The following is a 23,085-nucleotide window of genomic DNA, read 5'->3' as shown; positions in this document are numbered from 1 at the left end:
GGAGCCGGGGCAGCGCATCCTCCGCCCGAGCGCAGCGGGGACACCTTCCCCTTTGCTCTGCCCGGGCGTGTGCGCGCTGTGTGTGTGCTCCGTGCTCCCTGCGGGTGTCCGTGTGTCTGTCTGTGTGTGTGTGTGCGTGTGTCTGTGTGTCCCTGCCTCGCCTCTCGCCGCCTGCCGCCCGCGGGCGAGCCGTGAGCGCCGCCGCCGCTGCCCTTTGATCCCGGCGTTAGTGTTAGTTAAGGAGGAGGAGGAGGAGGAGGAGAAGGGGGGGGTTGGGGAACGGGGACAACCGGGATCCGCAGCCCTCGGGCACCGGCAGCCCCTTCGCCCCGGCACGGTGCCCGCCGGGAACAGCATCCCCGGGCGCTCCAGGGATAACTGCGACCGGGGGGACAAGCCAGGTGCACGACCGGGTTGGAGGGGGCGGGGGGGGGGGGGGGTGGATGGGAAAGGGAGGGAGAGGTGAGGGGGAAGAGAGAGAGAGAGAGAGAGAGGGGGAGGAAAAAGGAAAGAGAGAAGGGGGAGAGGGAGCCACGGTGAAGCCGGGAGAACCGGCTTCAGCCCCCTTTCCCCCCTGGCGAAGAGGGACAAGCCGCCCCGGTTCGCGGACTCCCCCGGGGGCCCCGGCTCTTGTGCCTGGCTGTGCCCCCCCGCCCCAATCCCTCCTCCCTCCCCATCCCGGTCTTATTTGATCTCCCGTTAAACCAAGGAGGAGAATGTGAAAAAAAAAAAAAAAAAAAAAAAGGGGGAAAATGCCCAGGAGGAAGCAGGAGCAGCCCAAGCGCCTCTCTTCACGTAAGTGCCCCCTCTTTTTGCCATTTTCTCCTTCCTCCTCTCCCCCGTCTCCTTCCCCCTCGGCAGCCGCCTCCGTCGTTTCGTGCGTTAGTTTAGGGTTACAGAGGTGAAGCTGACAAAGACACAGCCCGGGTTATTCCTCTTTTAGGTCTGAGCTAAGGCAGCCATGTTGGTGATGAACAGCCTTGTGCCCTTTTAATTTTTCTCTCCCTCTCCTTCCCCCCCCCCCCCATAACCCCCCCTCCCTCCTTCTTTCTTCGCGTCTCTCGCCCTTTCCTCCCTTCTCCCTCCCCTCGCCCGTGATTGTGCATTTGGGGGGGGGGGGGGGTGTTTCTTTTTGGGGCTGGAATGGGAAGGAAAAAGGGGGTGGGGGGGTGTTTTATTGGGGTTGGGAAAAGGGAAGGGGGGGGGGGGAAGCGGCTGCTGGCGTCTTGTGCGGAACCAGCCCAGAGGTCCGTCCCCGGCTAAAGGTTGCGGCGGGGCTCGGGCAGCCCGGGAGAGGCGGAGGGGGAGGAAAATAAAAAGGAAGAAGAAGCGAGGAGGGGGGGGATACAGGGCAAGGATGGAGCGCGGGGGATGCGCCCCGCACCGAGCCTACCGGCTCGGTGCGGGGCGCATCCCCCCCGCTCCATCCTTGTCGTGAGGGGGTGAAAAGGCAAGAGCGTGGCAGGCGAGGTCCCTGCAGAGCAGGGAGAGGCGGCGGGTCCCTCGTGGCCGCAGCGAAGCCGAAGGGTCAGGGCGAACCGAGCGAAGACTCCGGCGCTGCCGCTGCCCGAGCCGAGAGAGCATCGCGCCCCCTGCCCCGCTCCTTCTCCTTCCCTCCCCGCCTCGTTTTTCACCCTCTCTGCTTATTTCTTTGCAAAACAGTTAACTTTTTTTTTGGTTTGGTGGCTTTGGTGGGGTTTTTTTTTCCCTCCCCAACCACCACCACCTCCCGCTCGCTCGGCGGCTCATTGAGAGCCAGGCGGGGAGGGGAGGGGAAAGGGACCTAAAAATACCCTGCCCCTGCTTGGCCCCAGGGTTGGTTTAAGGAGAGAGAGAGAGAGAGAGGGAGGAGGGGAGGGGGCGAATGGTGGAGGGGAAGGGTCATTTGTCTGCCTCCGGCGCAGCTGCTCGGAGCGTCCCCGCAGCGAGACCGGAGCCGGGCTCGGTCACCGGGAGTTCACCGGGGCGGCCCCTGCCCTGCTCGGGGAAGGACCGGGGGGGGTGGGGTGGGGGGGGGCTGCGGGCGGAGCTCAGACCCCCGTGTCGTGTGTCACCCCCCTCCCCCGCGTGTCGTATGCCCCCCCCCGCTGTGTCGTGTCCCCCCCTTCCAGCCACGGGGGCGGAGGGGCTGGGGCAGCGCTGCCAGCACCCGCTGGGATGGGATTGGGGAAGGAAGGGGGGGGGGGGCGGCGAGTGGGGGGGCACTTGCCGCCCCCCTTAGACGTTTCACCCCAACGGAAAGGACGCGGAGAGAGGAGTCAAAGGCTGGGGTTGTGGCAGGGTGGGCTTTTTTTAATTTATTTATTTATTTAATTATTTTTTTTTTCATTCCCCGCTGGCGGGTGGCACGGGGGGAGGGCCCGCCTCTGCAGGGCCCGGCCTGGCCGTGAGGGGCGGGCGGAGGGGCGAGCCCCGCTTTGAATGGGAGGCGAGGAGAAAGGAGGGGGGAGAGGCGGCGGCGGGGCCGGGCTGACCTTGCCCTCGCCCCCGCCCCGGTGCGGCTGCCCTCTCCGCCTGCCTCTCGGGCTGACGGCGAACCTGGGCTCCATTTTAGCTCCATTTCAGCTCGCCGGGGCCTCCCCGCCGCTGCCCCTGCCCCCGGGGGGCGGCCAGGGCTCCCCCCGGCCCAGCAACCGCCTGCTTTGTGCCAACACCCCCCCCCCTTACAATTTTCATTTTTTTTTTCCTAAACACCCGGCCTGATTTGCGGTTCTTTCTGATTAATTCTTTTTTTTTTTTTTAGTTCGATTCCTGGGAGTTTTTCTCCTGATGCGTCCCGCGTGGATGCTACTTTTTTAAATGGGATTTATTTATTTTAATTCCTTTTACGACTAGATCGCGCTGCACCAAAAGCTATTATTTGACAATAGTTATAATAACATGTTAGATAATTTGAAAATATAAACATTAGACGTTATATCCCAGCCTGCAGTCCTGCAGAAAACACTCTGGAATCCATTGCATTCAGTGTGCAAATGCCATAAATAGTGATTTATGGTTTTTTTTTTTTTAGCAACGTGTTGCTCTCATGGGTACTTGGTGTAAAATACATTTTTATTCTACTATTCATGCTGGATTTAGCAATACGTTTCTTAGTGTGTGTTTTTCTTAGTGTGTGCATTTCATTTTGAAGTATTAATGACGGCAGTAGAATGTAAAGTGCACCATGTGCATCTAGAAGGAAGATGGCTAATACTCTCTTCAACCTTAACTCTGCTCCATTGCGGGGATTACACTGTGTTTCACTCCTAAATTCTGGTTCAGGGCGCTGCTGGTGCGTGAATGCTCTCCAGGACACCTAAGGGATGTAGCATCTTGCTGTACCTCTCTCTGGTGTTTCGGCTCCTCTTGCTATCACAGTTTTCTGAGAACTCCTGAAAAGTCTGTTTCCTCTGAACCGCGCAAATGTGCCTTGGAAGAGTTCAGCCTGAAAAGAAAAAGTTTTGAGGCGCTCCAGTAAATGTTTAAGATCTAGACCGCTACGTTGCTTCGAGTGTAGCAATCGATACTCCTTGGGGTTTGATTCTATCTCAAAGGCTTGTAAGCAATGCAGTTTGTGAATGAATGCCACAGTACCGCTCATAGGAAGCTTACATTTGTTACAGAGTGTAGAGCAGAATTAGATGCTACATTGAGAAGTTTGAACTTGTACTAGTTCCTCAAAAACGTGATTAATTCATTGTTGACAAGAGGATCCATGTAGGGAAAATTATTAGTCTGGGTATGATTAGGTTATTAATTTCATTACTATAATGATGGTTGTCCTGGTGGTGCTGTAATGCACCTTGCAAGTGAACAGCAGACTTTTGGTGGATGGAGTAGCATTGCTCCTCCTGAAAACACTGTTCTTATTTTGTCCCCCTTGTGAAAATGAAGTTGTCATAAACTTTTCAGAAATACTGTATACGTTTATGGGGATTCTTTCTGACGTGTAAAGTCTCTGTCTCTTTAAATCTTTATGCTTTTTTTTTTTCCATTATACCTAACAAATCACTTGTACGAAATCATTCAATGATCAACGTCTGAAAGACACACGTTGGTTTAAGACTATGTCTTTGTGTTTCCTAATAGTACAAAATATGAGTAAATCATACTGGAGTGTAAACTGAACTACCAAAGAGCCAGTGTTGTGCTCATTAAGCTTTAGGCTTTTATGAGATAGGGGGGCAGGGGAACAAAACCACAAACTTTTTAGTTGACCAAACAGGAAAACCTGCAAGTAGAGCAGTGGAATGGGAAATGTAAGGACATGCAGATGGACTGCAGTTTTACTTCTAAATTTAAAAAAAAAAAAAAGTTGTTACTTAAAGACAACAATCACTCTGTTAGAAATATTTTCATGTACTAGAAGGCAGGAGTAGAAGGAATTAAGTTTAGGGAAAAAAAAAAAAAAAGAAGAGGAGCCAGGAGGAGCTGGCTGTTCAAAGTGAAGTATTAGTAATTTCCTATAATTTAATCAGACCAGATCCCAGAGCAAGATAATGAGAGCATGACCTACAAAAGAGGACTTTTTGGAAGTTAAAAGGGTTTCTAACATGAAGCTTCACAAGGCGTGTGATTTGTCATGAAGCACTGTATAGAGGACTTTTTTCTTTCACATTGCAAAGAAATCGTAATATAAACATTAGTTCAGATGGTTAGAGAGAGCTAATATGGCTTATGCCTGGAATCCTGTTACTGTTACAGCTGTTACACTCCTCAAGCATGACTCTGGAGTAGTTTATCTTCTAAATAATATTTTGTCCTGGTTTCTAGTATGCTTTTTCGTTGTTGTTGTTGCCTAGTTTGCCATTGGTGGTATGAGATTTGTATCATCTAGGTTTACAAATACAAAACTCTTCAGGATGTATGGAGGTTGAAGTATTGTGTGTTTTATAAAAATAATAATATGCCAAAAATCTGGACTACAGAGTAAGTAGCAGTATATGATAGAATTCACTTTTCAAAGTGTATGTGTGAATTCTATTCATCTGGCTTTCTGCCCCCCGAAGTAAAAATTTTTATTTTTGTGCCATTTCAAAAAAAAGTGTTTCCTATGAAGAATAGTAAATTATATTGAACTGAAGGAAGAAAAACCCTCAAAAAGGTGGATAATACCCCCTTTTTTTTCCAAATTTAGTTAAATAATAGAACACAAACTTGACCTATACTTGAGTTGAAAGGCTGCATGGTGCAGTCAGCGTTGGTTCTGCACATGCATGTTACCTTGTGTAGACTTGAATGAAGGATTCAGCTACGTGTATCTGTAACCTCACCTCAGAGCTTATCTTTCAGTTTTCCTTTTTTTACATCCCAACTTCAGGTTACAATTATGAAAGCATTATGTGTCCAAAGACAACCTCTCTTTTCCTCACATAGATGAGCATTTACAGGCTGGTATCCTCTTTGGTCTAGACTCCAAATATTTTCCATACTTAGTCTGAACCGTTTGGCTTAGTAGTTAGTTCTGTTCCTTAAAGTTTCTCCTGCCTTCCAAGGGATTTCCTGCTTGTGGTGTAATTACGCTGAGTAGTGGAATCCCAAGTTAAGCCTAACAGTAAGACAAACCTGTTCCGTTTTGCAGGCTAAGAATTCACCCAGAATCCAAATTTGATTAATTTGGAATCCTGGAAGAGTTATGGGTTTTTTTTCTTTTCTTTTTTTTTTTTGAGAAATGTGTAGTAAGGCAAGAAAAATCGGGCTGCATAAATAGTCCTTTCCCTTGTTCTTTTCAGTACTTAGGCAGTAGATGGGAGGCTGGGGGGGAAGGAACGACTAGTGCTGATAGTACAGTAGATTGAAAGAGAAGTTTTTATGGAAGACTGATGAATTAGCTGCTGTTTAGAATAAGTTACATTAAAAATGAAAGGATTACCAAGTGGTAGAGGTCTTGTAATGAATGGTTTAATCGGGAGGTTCAGAAAGTGAAATTAGGTTCCAGATATCTGCACCGTTCCATTTCCTTTATTTGGGATGCTCTCTCACTAGTGTAGAAATAAAATTTTTGAAGCAACTCAAAGCAAGCTGCTGTCATCATCTCTTTGAATTCTACGTGGCCCAACCTCTAGGGATTCCCTTCCTCAAAAAGGGTTTATAGCTCTGCTGGCCTTCATCTGGGGTTTGCTGCTTGGCTGCATTTTTTCCTCTGTTGCCAGGCTTTCTATGCAGGTACAAAGAATTCTTCCCTGCATGGTCTTAAGTTTTATCTGAAAGTTTCTGTAAGGGAAAAGATTTGGCACAAGCTTACTTTAAAATTAAAACTTCCTATTTTAAGTGAGTGTTTTGAGTGTATCCTGGATCTTGGTGCTTGTTAGAATTTGCAAAATGCTGTATCAGGGCAAAAATGAGAACCACAGTGAATTTTTAAAAATAAATGCCACATAACTTATAGAAAAATGCGTTGAAAGAATTGATGGCTTTAACAAGTGTGTATTTAGCGCAATGGGTGATCCCCATGCATGACTGTTAATGAACGTGAATTCTTGGCAAGCTACTTCTAGACTTCACTTTCACTTGTGTAGTAATACAAATAATTACTTACCTAAAAAAAATTTTAAAATCTCAAAAAATAAAATAAGAACACATCTTCCACATCTAGATGATCACGTGGTGAAAAGTGAGTAAGGAACAGAGAGGGTGGTAGGCAAGTGGATTTAGGTAGCAGCTGGTGGTGTAGCTGTGTTTACTCGCTTTCCTGAAGCACAGCCAGTGTCTCTCCCCTTACAGACCACCATGCAAAGTCTAGACCTGGCAGCTAGGGACTGAGGACCTATTTCTTTATCTGTGTTTGGAGCAGAATTTCTTGTTATCTACCTCTGTATTTCTAACACTCTGAGGCCATGAAGAGCCCTTCGTGGGCATGCTGTAAGTGTAACAGCCTAGAGCTGCTCTGATTTCTGCTGCTCCCAGGCTCTAGCCCTGCTCCTTGATTTGGAAGGGAAGGGCTGACAAAATCCTTTTGTCAATTCTGTGCTGCTGAGGGGAGTTCTTTGCACAGCAAATAACTGTGAAGGGGGCTCTTCTCTCCACCTTGAGGTACTTTTACATTGCCCATAAGGTCTAAATAGACTTCACCGTAATTGTTTATATTGTCTTCCTGCACAGTGCTATGCCACATTGAGATAACAAAGCAAGCTCTAAATAAGCTACCTTGTGTACGGGAGGCAGTTATCTCAGCAGTCTACCCAGGTTAATTCAGCTATAATACTTGTGGGCATACTCAAGCTGGCTCAGATATCACTACGTAGTGCTGTGTTATTTAGTATAGATAGACTCTCATGAGAATCACAGTTGTTGTCTTTGAAGGCACTTACTGGCCTGCGTAAAAAGTGTTGTTAAAGCCCACAGAGTTTTCAGCCAAAATTGCACTTTGAAAAAATCAAATCAAATCCCAGTGCCATTGGCACACGTGTGTGTGTGTGTTTGCTCAGGAATAAAGCCAGCCATGGAATGGACATAAATGTGAAACTTCCCTTTTGCTTCTAGCTCTTCCTCTGCAGCTGAATTTTAGGTGGAGTTTTAGGCAGAAGGTAGAAATGTGTTGCTGCCATTTATGCTGTGGTTGTGCCCTAAGTAGCCATAGCACTAGTTTCTTGCACCAGGAGCTTGGCACAGAATCCTAAATCTCCTTAAAATAAGATAAGTTTTGAGGAATGTCCACTTTTTATTCAGCGCTTACACATTAATTATATGACTTCTTACTTTTCTTGAGGCTGAAAGCTGAGGCAGTGCCTTAAACTGTGTCTAGGAGTGAGGGGTGCCTGTTTCCCCAGAAAGGTCTGCTTCTGTGTGATCGCCTACCAATACCAGTAGCTTCCTAATCCTCTCTTACTTGGCTTTGCTTGTTAACCCCAAGCAATCCTCTCAGGGACAGAGAAAGCAGCTGTCTTTGGTAGCAAACACAGCACGACAAAACAAACACTCCTTGAAGCTTCCCTTAGATATGTTACCATAACATCATCATTGTGGGAGGAATCAGAAATACAGGGAATATAATTTGTCATGTCCTAATCTGACTTTGGGAGAGAGGGAAAAACACCCTAAATTATAGGGAACGAGATTCCTGTGACACTTAGAAGAAGGAACGATTTCAGTATCTGAAACCTAAACCTTTTGTTTCTGCACCAGTTGGAAAGCTAATGTGCATAAAGCACCTCAGGTGACTAATGGGGCAGAGTAAAATGGTAAATTAGGAGCACATTGTTTGCAAAAAATAGAGCAGAAGAAGCTACATGTAACAAAAATAAACTAGTTAAAAACAAGGGAGGTCTTTGGTAAAGTGGGTACACCTGATTGGGTCACCCGCTATGTTGAATACTGCCTTATATATATATGATTTGTAAACACAATAGTAACAATTAAGAGCACTGCAGCAGCTTGAGCTGAGGCCTCCCTTGTTTTGTTTAATGCAGACTACACGTTAAGGTGATGTAGGGATTTCTAGTTGGTTTTGTTGTTCCTTTACTGTATTGATCGCTGGATCGCAGCAATTCCATAACTTTTAAAGGTCTTTTTTTCTAGAAGAGTCAATGTTTTGAGTGGTTAGTGTGTTGTTTTCTCTTTCTGTGTTTCAATAAAAGGGAAAGAAAGTTCACAGTAGTTGCTGTCACTGTCTTTCTGACTTCAATATTTAAAATAATATAAGATTACCAAGTTCCAGTTAACATTATTTTTAAACTAGGACTTGATGTGTATCATCAGCAATGGTCCAGCTTTACAGCCTTCCTCTCATCTCCCTCGTGATTGCGCCGGCTTTCCCAGATGAGGATTCTCATTGCACGGGGATGTCCCTTGGAGAGAAATTACACTCTTGTTTCATACATCTTTGTATCACCGCAACTTAGAATAGACAGTGAATCAGAGATGAAGCTGCAGCTGGAATGCACTCACATCTACTTATTGCTAGTTAACAGCCATTTCCAGCTGCTGTTGACAAGCCTCCTAGGTTCCAGGCTGAGTCAAGGTTAGAAAACACAAGGGAGAATTGGAGCACAGTAAAGGCTCACTGTCATGAGAGAACCTGGCCGTAAGTGTAAGCTGAACAGAAGTGTGTGGGTTGTTGAATACGAAGCGGTAGCGATTCTTCCAGATTGAGTGGAATGAATAGGAATGGTTGGACTCGATGATCCAGTGGGTCCTTTCCAACCTAGTGATTCTGTGATTGTGTGAATTGCCTTTGCCAGAGTGCCACTGGGGGTGTTGGGAAGTTGAGATGTCTTATTCGTGCTCAGAGAAGGAGATAATGAACTGACCAAAAAAGTCAAAGTAAGCATAGGTCAGAATGTACGATAGTACATTGTATCATCAAGACAGACGAATGTGACTGCCTCTTGGACAGTTTTTCAGAGTCCGATATGTCCTTTAAATAAAGAGCAGCCAGCCAGCCTCCTGCAGCAGTAAAGAGGCTAGAGAGATAGAGAGAGGGGCTATGCTCTTCGTCCTTCCATAGAAGCTGGCTGGCTTAACTTTGTGTTCAGGAGATGAAAACCTGTCTTTGGCAAGCATGGATTTTTCCTCTTGCTATTTTACCAGTGCTGTAACTTGTAACTATGCTCCTTGCAACTGTTTCTGGGCCCAGGGCTTCTAGACTGCAATGACAGAGCTGTTGGGGCTGTGTGTTGTTTGTGGGGGTGTTTGGAGGCTCAGCAGGACAGTTTACAGACATGAAATCTCCAGCTATTTTTTTTGAGTTCTGGCTTTTTTTTTTTTTCCTGTGGCTCAACAGGAAGCTCTCCTTAGAGATTCTTCACACCTTTTGGGAGAGACAGGGGTTTTTTTCAGCTTTAATCCTTGTGTAGTAATACTACACTGATAAGGACTGGTTTTCTTCGTTTTTCTCTTTCTCCAGACCCGCTTATGATATAATCACTGCTTTTATTACTGGTAGTTCTTCTGTTTTTTTTCAACCTTTGTCAGTCAATATTTATGGTAAGTTTTCTAGACCAGTTGGAGAAGATTGGTCAGGAAAGGTATGAAAGCAGAGAAATATCCATTTTTCATTTTGGTAATATCAGTACTTCATCAGTGTCGCTCCCTGAAGACTACTGGCAGACTTAGAAGTTAATAGAATGAGGAGTTATTTGGAACTGGTTCAAGAGAAGTCACAGCATGCCTTTAATCCGTTGGAGAGAAGAGGAAAATTGAAGGTTGCCATTTGTATTATCCCCAACACTGTTGGCCTGGATTGGCAAATTAAAGCCGGTAGTCGTGGAGAAAGCAGACCAGAAATACCATGCTCTTCTGTAGGACTTCTGATTACTCTTTCAACTGAGTGTCTCCCAGACTTTCTGTGGTAGCGATTAGACATCAGAAAGTACTCTGAAGGATTACTTTATGCATGAAAGAGACAGGACAATATTATTTCCTTCTTTGTCATTTTTATGTAGTGCATAGGAGTACAAAACAGGGAAGTTAACCTGCTATCCTAGACATGTGCTCCTTGAAATGACTAGATATGTTCTGGATGTTGCCGTGTGTTTTCACAGTGCTACTGAGATCTTCTAAAGAGCTTTCCTTAAGTTCTGAAGCTATGCTGGGCTTACATTAGTCTGTCCCTGTACAAACTCTGGTGGGAGTTCTGTGCTTCTTAGTTCCAAAATTTAATTGTGCTTTTTAAGAGACACAGGAAGCCTGATCTTATTGCATGGTCGTTTGTATTTAACATGTGTGTAGAGGAAGAAAGATAGTGCATCGTTATTCTTTAGGTTTCAGCTTCTTTGTCCCTAGTCAGGTATTTTCTGTTCCCCTTTTCTGGAAATCTGTTGCTTTTACTAGTGAGAGGAGAAGTATGGAAAGGGAAATTTTACCTGAGGTCATGCACGTCTGCCTTGCTGTAGATTAAATGCTGAATTTTGAGCTCAAACCAACACTGGCAAGGACAATGACCTTCTGTGGTTTTCCAGTTCTCTCCTGGCACTGGTGAGGATTGGACTGTTCTTTAGATTCCCACCAGGGGCAGTGAAGCTTCTCTGCCTTGAAGATTGAGTCAGTAACTGCAGTTCTTCGATAGTATTTGCTTGTCTTTGCCTTCCTCTGCATGTTATTGATTTCTTCCTATTTTCTAGGGGTGGAGCAAGTGTGTGGCTTGGGGAGGAACATGGTCTGGACTTCCCCAGAAGAGCTGGGGGAGACTGGGAAGTTCATGCCGTGTGTTTATGCTCGGCCGTGCAGGGGGTATCGGTAGAAAGGCAGCAGGTTCTCCTGCTGTGGCGGTCAGATGGGCTGAGGGAGCACTGAGGGGCTTGCGCAGGGCAAGACTAAACGTGGAGGCAGTGGTCTCGAATAATAAAAGCAATGGAGCTTCATTTTTCTGGAGCTATCACTCAGTGTTTAAAAAGCCTTTTTTTAAATAAGCCTGTTGTAATCTTGTTTATAGTAATTAAGGATTTGCTAGTAATTTAAACAGTTGGTTTTGGCAGTATGCATATGGTCTTCTCACAGGTACTGGTAATGTAAAGATGAAAACATTTACACGAGAATAAAAGTCAAGGAAGCAGGTAATTGACCGATTTATCAACCTTAGCAGACGATGTTTTCTGAGACATCATGGTAGCTATGGTAAATTTACTCTGGATTGCTTAAGGGCATGATCCTATATGGCGCGTACAACACATGAGGGCAACTCCTTGAACTGAATGGGTGAAGGAGCAGGTAATCAGCCAGTGTGGTTTCAGTGCCTCGATTAGCGTTTTGGTCAGTGGGTTGTCCCCTAGGAAAGTTGGAATTGCCCTGCACAGCACAGCTCAGAGCACAGGTGATTTACAGCTTTTGCCTGGAGATTTTAGATCAACTTTTGTCTTTCAGACATTGTGAGATCTTCTTGTAAACTGATGGCTGTTCTCAGACCCTAATGCTAAATTGCAATTGTGATCAGTGAGTTATATGCTTTCATTGCAAATTGTTTGTATGCAACAAAGTGGTGTGTTCGAACACTTCCCTTACTTCAGCCAGCCCCTTTTGCCAGCTGAATTGACACTTAGAACTTCTCATCTGCTTCTTTTCCAGCTGCAAGGGTGACTAAAATCATGTTGCTGTGGTGACCCTGTCAGTTTTAAATGACTAACCACACCGAAATGAGTTGCGTGTATTGAGGGTAAATCAGTGTTATAATAATCTATAGCATAAACAGATCGCTTTAGTCTCAGCTGCTGTAGATTGTCAGAAAGGTGAGGATTCTTGTGCCTGCTCTTTACTGTTGGGCTTGCGACTGTGCTGAGGCTTGCATTGCATTTCAGGCGATGAAGATGTGTTTTGTCGCAGTAAAGAGTTGAGACAGCTATCACCGCAGCCAGTTCTTGGGTAGGTGGCAGGTCAGGTGCAGGCCTTAATTAAGATGAATTGTTAGCTGATGAAGGCACTGAGTAAGAGCAGGCAGTTTATAGGTATATCTCAAAAGCAGAGCATACGTATGCAGAATGGAGCGGACCACTAATTTTATTTGTTACCAAGTTAAATGAAGATTAGAAAGCAAGGCTTTCTTGCCTTTTTGGGGAATCTAGATCATAAAATATACAATATAAGAAACAGTACTATTCATGCTTAATACCTTATGTCAGTTTTGCTATGGTGGATTATTTTCTTGGGACGTTCTTGCTACGTAAAACTGATGCTGTTAGGGGTGCTTCTCCGAATTTTCTTCTGGTGTTTGCCAAAGCCTTGTTGATATCACTGACGGCCAAGAAGAATATAATCACTTTAAAATGCCTTGAGCTATCCAGTCAGCAGATAGATTCTCTAAACAGTGTCTCATGCTTAGTCTTTGTCTTGGAGACTGATCACCACCGCATCAAAAAGCACTGTAGGGTATGCAGAAAGAAATTCTACTGGTCTTACTTGAGCTGTTCAAGGCAGAGCTTTACCTGTCTGAAAGTGGGTGCATCTTCTTTGTTTCTGAGCCTTTTATTCCAGGTCATAGGTCAAGTTTTTGTCCAGTTCCATGATCATTCACATGGGCCCACCTTCTTGAAAGCCATCGCCTTTTAAGGGTTGAAAGGTATAAAGAACTGATGTTGTTCTGCTTTTTTCTTTTAGGTATCTTAATAACATATTGTGATCTTTCCATTTTCTCAAGCAGAATTGTCCAAATGAATGGATCTTGTCTTCTATAACACCTGAATAGAACTGTATGATAATAGATTGAGAATGCCGAGTTACCACACTACTTGAGCTCATAGTGGTTTTCTAGTCTGACTATGGTTTTCCTTCATTCTTTTTCTTTTGTAAGTCAGGGAAAACTGCAGCCTGAGATATCATCAGAAAAATAAAGATCTGTATTTTCATGTTTTCTACCTCAAATACACAATAGAAGACTGACCTAGAATCAAACTACTACAAAGCAAGTAGCCATTTGGAAATGAGTAACCGAGCTTCTAGTTTGCAGGTAGACTGTGTTTAAGATAAGGCAGTTTTGTGTTTCTGCTTAGAATTTCCTAACAGAGACACTACTCCTGTGTTCCATAATCCACTTTTCAAAGAAGATTTCATTAATGGCATGCCAAAGGAATAAAATCTCTTTTCATTTAAGGAGTTAAGGATGGTTTTAAAACATTATAAATTCCTATATTGACCATATGGCATTCATGTGATTATCTCCCACAATCATTTGATCTAGAGTGGAAACTTAAGTTTCCTCATTTAGAGATCTCCTGGTTGTAGCCAGCTTTTCCATATTGTTTGCTGGAATTGTTTGGTGTTTCATCTCTAATGAATGCCCATGGAGGAAAATACTAAAACATTTCCCTCCTTCATGAAGTAACCTGAGATGATAGGTCTTGTCTCTGTATGCTAAGGGTAATAGAAGGCTTGGGAATAATTTTTAACTCTTCTTATTTTTGAGGTACCAGCATCCCTATTACCTTTTGGTATTTGATACTTTCTCACTGCAACAGTCTGTTGTCATAGTCGCTTATCTAGAGCAAAACAAATGAACAAGCAAGTGAATTTTGGCTAACTAGGAATAATTTTAAGGTGTTTTTGAAGCTTCCTTATAGCTAAGAAAATGCAGGATTCTAACCACTGTACTGAACTTAACATGCAAGTGAGTGCACAATGGTAAATGTGCATTCATGTAAATGATGCACTGCCACTCCAGGTGCAGGGAATCTCTCTAGGTAGGCTTGCACTTGGAAGACTTGAACCATCAAAGATTGTTAAAGCTGATTCCCATTTCAAATAAAGCCGTGAGAGTAACAGCTGATCTCCTGCATATTTGGTTTGTCCTCAAATTTGTAATACTCTGTCAGAGTCTTAATCTGATAACATAGCTGGTTTTAAAAGACCAAGGGAAGCCTGAAATTCCTGGTAAGGGATATGGCTGAGAAGCTACTGCCTAAAAAAGTGTTTTGTTTTATAGCAAATGGCTTACCATATTATCTATTTTTATCTGGCCCAAGAGGTGTCGTTCTTTGATATGTTAATATACAGACTTCAGGTTTTCGGCTGGTCATATTCCTTTAGTATATAAATGAGACTGATCACTGTCTTGTGTTTTATGAAAGGTGAGTCCAAACTCAGCTATAGGTTATTATAGAATGTTCATGGTGGGTTTCAAAAGTAACTTTCAATAAGGCCAACAGTGATATTTCGCTCAGTCTCCATCAGTGTTAAAAGAAGAGCATGTTTTGTAAGGAACATGATTTTCTGTTGTACTGACACTTTTTGTGCTTTATGAATCTGTCTTGGGGCTACCAGCCAGCCTTTTCAGTGTAAGCTGACTTTTTTATTCTGAGAATTGCAATCATAAAAAAACAACTGTCTTTTGTCTACCTTCTTTCCAGGAGTTCTAGTTATTGGTCAAGTCAGCCAATTAAAGCTTTTTGTGTAGCATGCTCTTAACGTGGTGTACTGCTTGAGAAATGGTCTTTAAAAATGTTCCCCTCCTCTAAGTCTGTGCGTTCTGTTCTGTTTCATGCACACACCTTGAGTACTTCAGCTCACTGGCAAGATCCACCTAGAACAAAATAATTCTAACTTGTGGTGAGAAAGATACGATACGTATATTATTATACACATAGGCTATATATATGTACGTATGTATGTACCATCGTTATACCTCTATATTACACTATAACACATAGTGCTCTGCCCAGTGGCTTTTCAGGGCTGCTGATTAATGAACCTCACTTAAGATATTATTTCTGGATCTTTAGGACTTTTCTTCTCCCAGGAAGGTGCTGCCAAAACATTTTAGAAAAAAAGATGTTTAAATTAGTGTCAGAAGAGTCAGTGGTGGCCAATGCAGCTGTAGATGTCCCAGAAAAGGCTTCTAAAGCAGCCTTCATACTACTGGCTGCTGTGGCCACACTGGCTGCATGGGCCAGCTCTTCCCTGAGGAATGTAGTACATTGTTGAGCTCTGAGATGGGAGGGAGTATCCTCTGGTGTTTTTCACTGGCAAGATGTGATATGCTTTGCATCCCATAAGACCTGTGGAGATAGGTGGCTCAGATTGTTGACTTATTCTGCTTCCACATTCTTTCTTCTTCTTTGCATCAGTTTTGTTTTGATATCTTGGCAGAGTGAGTAGTTTTCTGCCAGTTTAGTGAGTTGAAACAGTCAAACAGAGTAAAAGAGGGCATGACACCACCACTTCTGTTGATCTTGAGCTTTTGCCACCTTGATAGTTTCTTCTAACTGCACTCTAATGCAATGCCTCTTTGTTTGGTGCTTCAAGTCTGTGAGTCCCAATGGAAGCAACACTCCTCAAACACTGATCCCACAGCTACTAACTATAACCCCTTGCAAAGAACAAAAGAATAGTTAATCTTTCTTGGAGGCAAGATGTCAGACATCCATTGTACTAGGAGTTATCTTCCGAAGACCTTGTTTTGGGGGAGATCAGACTTGTTGCTCTAAGGCCCTGTCTTGTGGTCTGTCAACTGCCCTGAGAACTCTCATTGAGTTGTGACAGTTCACCTCAGGTGAACCATATATTTCTGTCCTCTTCCATGGATACTCAGCTAGTAAAAGAAGGATCTTTTTGGCACATAATGAAACCCACTTGACACATTTATTCTGGGGCTTGTGGCTAAAAATAAAAGGCCACTGTCTCTGTTTCCCATCTACCATAAAATTCTTATTTGAGGGAAAGGAAATGAAGGCAATTGTATGTTCTCTGTGACAAGCTTTTTCAGTAATCCATACAGCTTCACTTCTTCCTCAGAAGAGTCCATCGCACCTGTATTCTGCCATTTAGAGGACAGTGAGGTGCTGTACGTGCATTTTGACCTTCCATGGTTTTCTCTCTACATGAATGTGCACTTCTGCATGTTTGCTATTGTTTGCTATGTTTGCATATGGGCAAAGCATCCTGAAGATTTCCAGTTAATACAAGTTAATGAACTTTCTCTAATCTTGTTCATCTTGGAGCCCTGTTTTAAAAAAGTGGTACTAGAGAAGTTGCTAAGTGCATTTTCTGGCTTTTCCTTGGAAGTGGGTTTTTTTCAAAGCCACTTTAAGTTAAGGATAAAAGTAGAGGGTACATACTTCATCTTTAAAAGCTGTGCCTTTCTTTTCCCCACTCCTCCCTCCCTCTGATTAGGAAAATCATTATTTTAGGAGATGTGGAGAAGCAATAGAAAGTCCTACCTAGGGCTTCTTTTCCTGCCTAATTGTGTCAGTATTTTCACACATCTTAAGCACAGGGGAGAAGAACAGAACATGAGAGCTATGGCTTTTTGACAGTTCCTTCTTGCAGCTGTGCTGCTCCCTCTAGGTCAGCCTGCAGTAGAGAGATTTGGTTCAAGCACCAGCAACACTGCTAAACCATTTTGTGATGAGGTCAAGAGTTGAATAATCATACCGTTGATAAGTGAGCGAGCCAGAAATTCCATTCAAAGAGGACAGTGACTTCCTGTGTTACTTACCTATTATAGGTCACAGAAATCATGAAGGGAAAATGGGGGACTGAGGGCACTCTAGCACATGACTGTTTATGTAACTGTGTCTTTTAAGTTTTATTTGCTGCTGTTGCTATAATAAAAAGAGTTAAGACAGGCCTTTTTTGTCGTTATTAAAATCATGATTTTCTTGCAAGCATCCCTATGGGAAAATCAACATAGCTGCTGTTCTGGATGTATAGTCTAATCAGAAGTGGCTGTAAGTGCTTTTTAGAGGTGGAGCCTGGGGGGTGTCAGTGCTCAGTGCCAGCTCCTCTGATGCAGTCCTACAGCTCACGCATCCACATGGTCTGGTGGGTGTGGGGACCCACAAAGGTTGTTCAACTCAAAGAAATGACATTCTGTTTGAAATGCTGCTAAAACAGCCTGAATATAAAAAGCAAAGTTTTTAGGTAGCTTGACTGAGCAATTTATATAGGATACCATAGAATAGACTTCCCAGATATGTCTGAAATCTATGTGAAATCAGCGAGGGTTTATGTGCAGCTGACACCCAGAGACAATGTGAATTGGGAGGTGATATTAGTAAATGATCTCTTGTAATTAATTCTTACCATTACTAAAATGATGTATTTACTTTTAGGCGAACTGTAGCTTTTGTATCTACTGCATTCAGTCCTTAGCTCCTTCATTCTTTTCTCTTCTGCATTATCTGGTTTGCACTAGATTTTTGATGCGATACTTTTGTGGCTGGTAGTACTTACTGAATGTGCTGTTTGCAGTTAAGACTTCAAGTTCCTCTCTAATTTCAACCTGGACCTTCTCCAGTATGGCTTCTACTTTCCTTGTTCCAATAAATCTGTTCTGCCCAGAGTGGCCAGTAACCGGTCTCTGGCAAATTCCAGGGCTTCTGTGCCAGTGGTTTTTACTGGGTTTGGCTGAAGGAAGTGAGCATCCTTCTGTATTCCAGTTTTAAAGGGCATATGCTGGCTAACTGTCAAAGAACTAAGATGGAGCCATAGTGAGCCTGCATTCTCTTGAGTGTGCAGCCATCATGTGATGGGAAATTCATCTTATTTGCATAGGATGCTGATGGTGACAGTCACGATAGAACCCAAGTTACAGCATTTCTGAGGAGAGGGTATTCTGAAAGGAACTGCCAGAAGAGCAAATTTTGGCCTGTGGCCTGATCCCTAAACCTTATCTGAGCATTCTAAGAAAGCAGACAGGAGGGAATAGGACATGGAAAGCCATCCTAGAGGCCAAATATGAGCACATCAGTATACTGTCTCCAGTCTTCCTTGTCAATGACTAGTTAAACACCTTTACAGTTGTCCATGCCTTCTTGGTTGTCAGATGTTGCATCTCCATTCACCTACCTTTTCTTGCTGTTCTTGATAAGAGTCACATGAAGCTAGGTTCTAGGTTGTTTGGTTGTTGTCTCTGCCTTATTTTTGATGCATCTGCCTGCTTACTTGGCCTTAAAATGATTGCTCATCTCGATCAGTCAGTGTTTCCTCAAAACCCCTTACGGATGGCTTACTTCTTCATTTAATTTTAATGCATCCTTTAAAATTCTTTAGGTATCTTTGCTGAACTCCTTAGTTCCCTAGTGTAAACCTATCACTTAATCCTTGCTCTTTCAGTAGGCCTAGGCATAGTGTTTAGTATAATACAGAGAACGGTTTATGATGGGTGTTAGAGATGGAATAAGATAAGCTGTTGGGGCAGCAAATTAGGAAGATTACCTGGGTGCCGAGTAGCCAACAAATGCAGTTGTAACTTTATTTCGATTGACACCAACTTGAATGTTCATATCTGAAATCCTTCTATAGATCAAGATATTTGATACCAAGGTAATAAAACTTAGTTTTGCTACCCTACCTCTTTCAGTGCTGATCCTATAGATTCCCACATTTTTCTTGAAATTAAGGCAATTTTACCTAATTTATCTCATCAGCATTTTTCCTGTGTGCATTTCTTTGAAATTATTTGGCTTCTACCTACATTTACATTTTCTTTAATTTTCATTCTGTAATCCCATAATTATAATTTTATATGCTTTATATCACTGTAGCGTTTGGATTTGCAATGTTAATTCTGTGTTGACGTTCTTTAACTTACTCATTGCACTGAATGATTAAAGTGAAATTTTGTTCTCCTTAGCATGAAATTCAGTCTCTTTGAGGTGGGTTCCTTAGCTTTAGCTTCTTCTTGGATAATCTCTGGTGGTCCAAATGGTGTTCTTTCAGTCGTGTTTTTACTGCCCGTGTCTGTCACTCAGTACCACAGCTTGGGGACTCTTTTCCATGTGCTGCACAGGCTGTTTCTAGATCTTGCCTGCTACATTCGTATTTTTTGACTCTGAGTCCAACAAGGTGGAACTGTAGATCATCTCCCACTTGCCACTTTCAGTGTGTACATCACATTGGGTGCACTTAAAGTTTCAATTGTTTGAATTGGTGGCTTAGTGTATACATCAACAAACATGTTTGTCAGTTTTCACATCTAAATAGTTTGGGCAAGTTAATATTTACATTTATATTGATAGCAGGGTCAAATGCCAAGCACCACTCAAGGAAAAGGGCGGATGCTCACAAAGTGATTGGGATCAATAAGATTTATCTGTCAAACTGATCTCTTGTAGAGGAAACAGAACTTCTCTCTATTTGAAAATGAGCAGATGAGTGAATGAGCAAGGGAAACTGGCACTTCTTCAAACAGTGCTTCTGCACACATTTGTGGCTTTGCCAGAGATTGTTTGATATTGGGGCTACATCAATGGCAGCCACTGCCCAACAGTACTTTGCCTTTTGTCATCGGTGACCGGAGTGGGAGGTACTTGTGTGAGCCTCCTGAGTACTGTGTGATGGGGTAGTCCTGAAGCATGCCGGACACACTTCCACTAGCCTCTGCCAGTGACAAATGGCTTGGGAAGCGGTTTTACTTCCAGAACTGCCATGGAAATCAGGAAAGAGAAGCATTGGCAGGTCTTGACTCTTGAATCGTGTTGAGAAGAGGCAATCTACAAGTGTTCAAGGCCAGGTTGGATGGGGCCTTGGGCAGCCTGATCTGGTGGGAGGTGTCCCTGCCCATGGCAGGGGTGTTGGAACTGGGTGATCTTTATGGTACTCAGACCATTCTGTGATTCTGTGAATCTGAGGAGCAGTTACTCAGGAAAATTTCGTGAGGTTCCCAGCCAGGTATTGTTCCAGTTGAAGTCAGGGAGAATTCGCCTCTATCTCTGAAGTTACCTTTTCCTGCTTTGCAACTTCCGTGCTTTTTCTTACATTCCGCATTTCAGGCTGCGATAGAAATGAAATGCCAGTAGTTTAATGTTCATAAGTAATTCTGTAATAATAAACTATATGTTTATGGTGGAGAGAAGAAATTTAAACATGTTATGATATTGCTATTCCCAGCTCTCAAGGACTTCTCACTGGAGTTTCTTAGCTGTGCTGTGAGAGAAAGGGAAGACATGTGGTGCAGATCTTCTGCCACGGATAGGAAATACAGCTGAAGTTTCTCAACAGCCACATGGAGGTTGGCTCCTGTTTCAGACAGACCTGCTCTGGGTGTCCCAGGAACGCTCCGAGTTGTGAGGGAAGGTTTACTTTAATTTGAAATCATTGGAAAGTTGGTGGATTGGGCTGATTTCCCCTGGAGTTCTCAAGTTTGTTCAAACTCTCAGGCTCGCAAATCAATGCAAATTAAAATCCTGCCCTGAAGGCCTTGAATGGCAACCTGGCTTAGAAATGAGATGGCCAAGCTTCACTGTCATGCTCTGAAACCAGTTATCTACTGTTTAAAGGAGTCTTGACTGAGCTCTTGATAAGGCAGGGCTGCTGGCTTTTTCAGCATTGACCTTACAGCCTTAAAATACAGTGGACTCGATGCTGCAGCAACTGAGGAAATTGCTGAGAAGAGGAAAATTAGAACTGTGTCAGTAGTTACAGGTCTGGGTACAGAAAGAAACTGCGCTGGTTGGAAAAAAGAAAATCCAGCTGGGTTTTGGGATAGAGATGCTGCAAAGGAAATTTGTCTTTTGTTATGGAGACCGCTTGGAGATGGAGCGTTTAAGTGGTTATAGGTAGATTAGCAACAGGAGGGGGAGCTCTCACTGCTTTACCCCAAAATGAAGGAGATTCTGCACTTGGTGGCAAGCCTTTAAATGAAGAGTACTGCAGTCTGCGTCTTCCCTGTGAATGAAGGCAAGACTCGTGGACAATGTATGTGTCTGGAAAAAGCAAGGCAATCCATATCATGTTCCTATGACTCCTGCTATTGCCTTCTTATTCTTTTTTTGCTTCCAGTCATGGTGTGGTTGTGTTACTGTCAAAGAAAAATGTGTTGCAGCTGTGCCATAGCAGACATAGTTCCTTTCCCCCATCCATACAATCAGGTTTGAATGCCAGAATCCTGTTCCTCAGGTACTGTGAGTGTCCACTGAGATGTCAGCTTTAGAGAGGAGGGATATGTAGTAGAGTGAATATACATGCGGGACACTACTTTTGCAGTAAGAGCAAAACCTGGTACAGGTGAGAAGAAATAATTCATTTCCAGTGCAAGTAGGATGAACAAGATTGAGAGATTTGTAAAACAGTGTTGTTTAAGTGGTATTTTAAAGGCTGATTGTGATGAAGAAACAGATAAACATTAAGAAATTGGGGTCCCAAGCAAGGAACAGAGAAGTTTGGAGGTTTAGTAAGCTGGAGATTTTTCTGAAACAGAAACCCACTTCCTCTTATAACTATTTACACTCAAATTTTTCTCAAACTGTAATTTTTGGATGACTTCCTAAGTGAAGGGAAATGCAATTGTCCCTGCACATTTGTGGCTGGGGAGCAGAGGCATGATGAGAGTAGGGTTTACAGAGGAGAAGAGAGATTCTAACACAGACAATTGTACGAGATGAGGAGACGTATGGATGTAAGTGGAAGGATAGAAGCTAGATGTTTCAGACGCTATGTAGTGGTGTCAACTCTAGGCTGTGTCCCAGAGGATATGCCATGCCCTTGGTGTGTCGGTTCAGTGCCAGTAAGATACTTCTGTGGCTTCCAATCCAGAACATGCTGCATCTGGGATGAGTGAACAGATATCTCATCTGACTGCCCCTAACTGTACAGACATACCTCAAGTTACTTTTTAATGTTCGCAGGGTGAAAAGGGAATACATTCAGTTCTCTAGCCTGCATAAATGCTAGTTCACCTGTTTAGCATCTATTTTCTTTATTTGAATGTGCATGGTATTTGCTTTTATGTGCATGTCACTGTCAATCTTGCTGTGCCTGTTATGTTAACTTTAATAATATCAAAATAATTTTAGGTAAGTACTTGGGATTTTGCTTCACTTTTTTTTGTTTTGAATAGGAAAGATGCTAGCCTTCTTCTCCTTGAATTGGTTGTCTAAAGTGATGGAGTGGTTTTATTGAGGACTCTTAAAATGTTGAGGTTTTTTCCAACAGGTTTCAAGTAAAAGGAACTTACTGTGAGACACTATTCCTCATATTCTATATAAAACAAAAAAAAAGAAAGTCTTTTATTTCAGAGTGTGTCTTTGTATCCCTCCACTCATGATACAGTTGGCTGGGGTTTTCCTCCTTAAATTTATTGAATCAAAGCAGTAATATAAATCTAAGTTTTTATTCATCAACTTCTCTCCAAGTTTTGTAATTTGTTGGAATTAAATAGGGAATCTGGGAATAATACATGATCATAGATACAGTATATATCATACAGGCTTATTTCCAGAATGTCAGTGGAGGGTTATATTAAATCCTTTTGTTTTGCTGTAGTATGATTACAAAGGTTCTTTTGTAGCTTGGGACTTGAGTCTAAAAGCAAGAAATGTGAGAGGTATCTGGCAAGAGAAGATAACATGAATTTAATTCTAGCATTGCTGTTGTTCTTAGCTGCATTCTGATTGGCCAGCAAGATCTGCAAAAAAAGTCTTGGTCATGTCTGTATGACTTTGAATACCTATCGGGAGGAAGAGCAAGCCAGGGTCACAGTGCTTTAAACACTGCTGGTTAGGTCTCAGGAGAGGCCAGATGCCTTGCAGTTACTGGAGAGGAGAAAATTTAAATAACTGCATTGAGACCAACGCTTTTTTTTTTCTCCTTTCTTTTTTTTCTTTTCAGCTAAAGCAAGTTCAGTTTAGGATGGTCTGTAAAACTTTAATGAAGAGTGACAAGTGAATGATAAGCAAGTAGTGTCTATATGAGAAGAAAAATACCCAAAGATTAGTTTTATGTGTATGATGTTCCTTCCTC

General features: G+C 43.2%; 1 protein-coding gene across 5 annotated transcripts in view; it reads left to right on the top strand.

Moving 5' to 3' along the window:
* Nucleotides 1-520: 520 nt before the first annotated feature.
* Nucleotides 521-23,085, top strand: part of ZNF827 (zinc finger protein 827) — a 104,073-nt gene continuing 81,508 nt past the window's right edge. For 3 of the 5 annotated variants that reach the window (XR_011337321.1, XR_011337320.1, XR_011337322.1), the window contains exon 1: nt 521-795. Coding sequence is in view for 2 of the 5 variants with exons in the window: in XM_069855321.1 (XP_069711422.1) it covers nt 753-795 (43 nt within the window). In the remaining 3 variants the exon portion in view is untranslated. The remainder of the gene's footprint in view (nt 796-23,085) is intronic. The other 2 variants (XM_069855321.1, XM_069855320.1) reach the window with 2 other exon arrangements.

This window comes from Phaenicophaeus curvirostris, chromosome 4 (assembly GCF_032191515.1).
Source record: "Phaenicophaeus curvirostris isolate KB17595 chromosome 4, BPBGC_Pcur_1.0, whole genome shotgun sequence".
NCBI classification, from domain to species: Eukaryota; Metazoa; Chordata; class Aves; order Cuculiformes; family Cuculidae; genus Phaenicophaeus; species Phaenicophaeus curvirostris.
The sequence above is the reverse complement of the archived record's forward strand: the minus strand, read 5'-3'. Positions and strand labels throughout refer to the sequence as shown.